This window comes from Austrofundulus limnaeus, unplaced genomic scaffold, assembly GCF_001266775.1.
Source record: "Austrofundulus limnaeus strain Quisiro unplaced genomic scaffold, Austrofundulus_limnaeus-1.0 Scaffold38, whole genome shotgun sequence".
Taxonomy (NCBI): Eukaryota; Metazoa; Chordata; class Actinopteri; order Cyprinodontiformes; family Rivulidae; genus Austrofundulus; species Austrofundulus limnaeus.
In genome coordinates, this window is record NW_013952440.1 from 70,304 (window position 1) to 71,811 (window position 1,508).

The following is a 1,508-nucleotide window of genomic DNA, read 5'->3' on the forward strand; positions in this document are numbered from 1 at the left end:
GAATTACAGTCATCATACTTACAATGTGTTAACATTTTAAGACTTCTGAAAGATTAAGATATTTTAAGGCTAATTAAGGCCTTATTTTTGGATTGATGAATTCAATGACTTTTAAGACTTTTTAAGGATCCACAGGAACCCTGATTAAGATAATGATGGATTTAATACGTACTGTTGCAAAAAGAAAAAAAAAATGGAAGCTTGAAGCCATAAATAAGTTGACCTGACAATAAGTGTCTTTCTTCTCATTTGTAACAATTTTATTTTCTTTCAAGGCTTTACGTCCACTCAGCGGTTGGAAACTGGAAGAAGTGTCTTCACTCCATCAAACTCAAAGACTCGGTGCTCAGTCTGGTGTAAGACAAACACGTCCTACTTTCAGATTATCTCATGCAGRCGWGYCAAACTCATTTTCAGCGAGGGCCATATGAGCGTTATGGTGGCCCTCGAAGGGCCAGTTGTAATGAACTTTGATGTTTCGTGTTTGACTTGGACTAAACACGAAACGTCTCATTGCTATGGATGAGCACCACTAACAAACAATAACTGGGCTCTACGTAGTGTCACTGGTGTCYCTTTGAATCCCTGCAGCAGTTTCTGTCTCCTGTCGCTCTGCAGGCACGTGAAAGGTCGAGTTCTGGTCGCTCTCGCTGATGGGACGCTCGCCATATTTCACAGATCAGAAGGTACAGCGTCCTGATCATTGGAGAGTTTTTTTTTTTGTCTGCATGAAGGTACAGTTCTGCATTAAGAGTGTTTCATGAACAGATGGTCAGTGGGATCTGTCCAACTACCACCTCATGGACCTCGGTCGGCCTCATCACTCCATCCGCTGCATGGCCGTCGTCCATGATAAGGTGTGGTGCGGCTACAAGAACAAGATTCATGTCATTCAGCCCAAAAGCATGCAGATTGAGGTGAGTTACTAACCCGCTTTGCTCCGCCCCCGAGCGTCGCRGTTTTGACAGTAACAGATTCCCTCTGATTCTGCAGAAGTCCTTCGACGCCCACCCTCGCAGGGAGAGCCAGGTGAGGCAGCTGGCGTGGATCGGCGACGGCGTGTGGGTGTCCATCCGGCTGGATTCAACTCTGCGACTGTACCACGCGCACACACACCAGCACCTCCAGGACGTCGACATCGAACCGTACGTCAGCAAAATGTTGGGTGAGATTTTTTTATTATTATTAATATCCACGGTGACACAGCAGGTACTGTATTTCCTGTTGAGCCTTGAGGTGCGCTCCTCCTCCTCTCTCCTCTCCTCTCAGGTACGGGCAAGCTGGGCTTCTCTTTTGTCCGGATCACGGCCCTCCTTATTGGTGGAAATCGTCTCTGGGTGGGAACGGGAAATGGTGTGATCATCTCCATCCCTCTGACAGAGAGTGAGTGAATTTATACAGCAAGTGACCGATATTTACTGAATGAGTGATCAGACATTACTAACACTAAAACTGTGTGTGTGTGTGTGTGTGTGTGTGTGTGTGTGTGTGTGTGTGTGTGTGTGTGT

General features: G+C 46.3%; 1 protein-coding gene across 17 annotated transcripts in view; it reads left to right on the forward strand.

Moving 5' to 3' along the window:
• mapk8ip3 (mitogen-activated protein kinase 8 interacting protein 3) overlaps positions 1-1,508 on the forward strand; it is a 40,570-nt gene that overhangs the window by 35,789 nt on the left and 3,273 nt on the right. For all 17 annotated transcript variants that reach the window (XM_014006856.1, XM_014006849.1, XM_014006858.1 and 14 more), the window contains 5 exons: positions 276-356; positions 619-686; positions 769-917; positions 994-1,165; positions 1,270-1,383. In XM_014006856.1, coding sequence (XP_013862310.1) covers positions 276-356; positions 619-686; positions 769-917; positions 994-1,165; positions 1,270-1,383 — 584 coding nt within the window. The remainder of the gene's footprint in view (positions 1-275; positions 357-618; positions 687-768; positions 918-993; positions 1,166-1,269; positions 1,384-1,508) is intronic.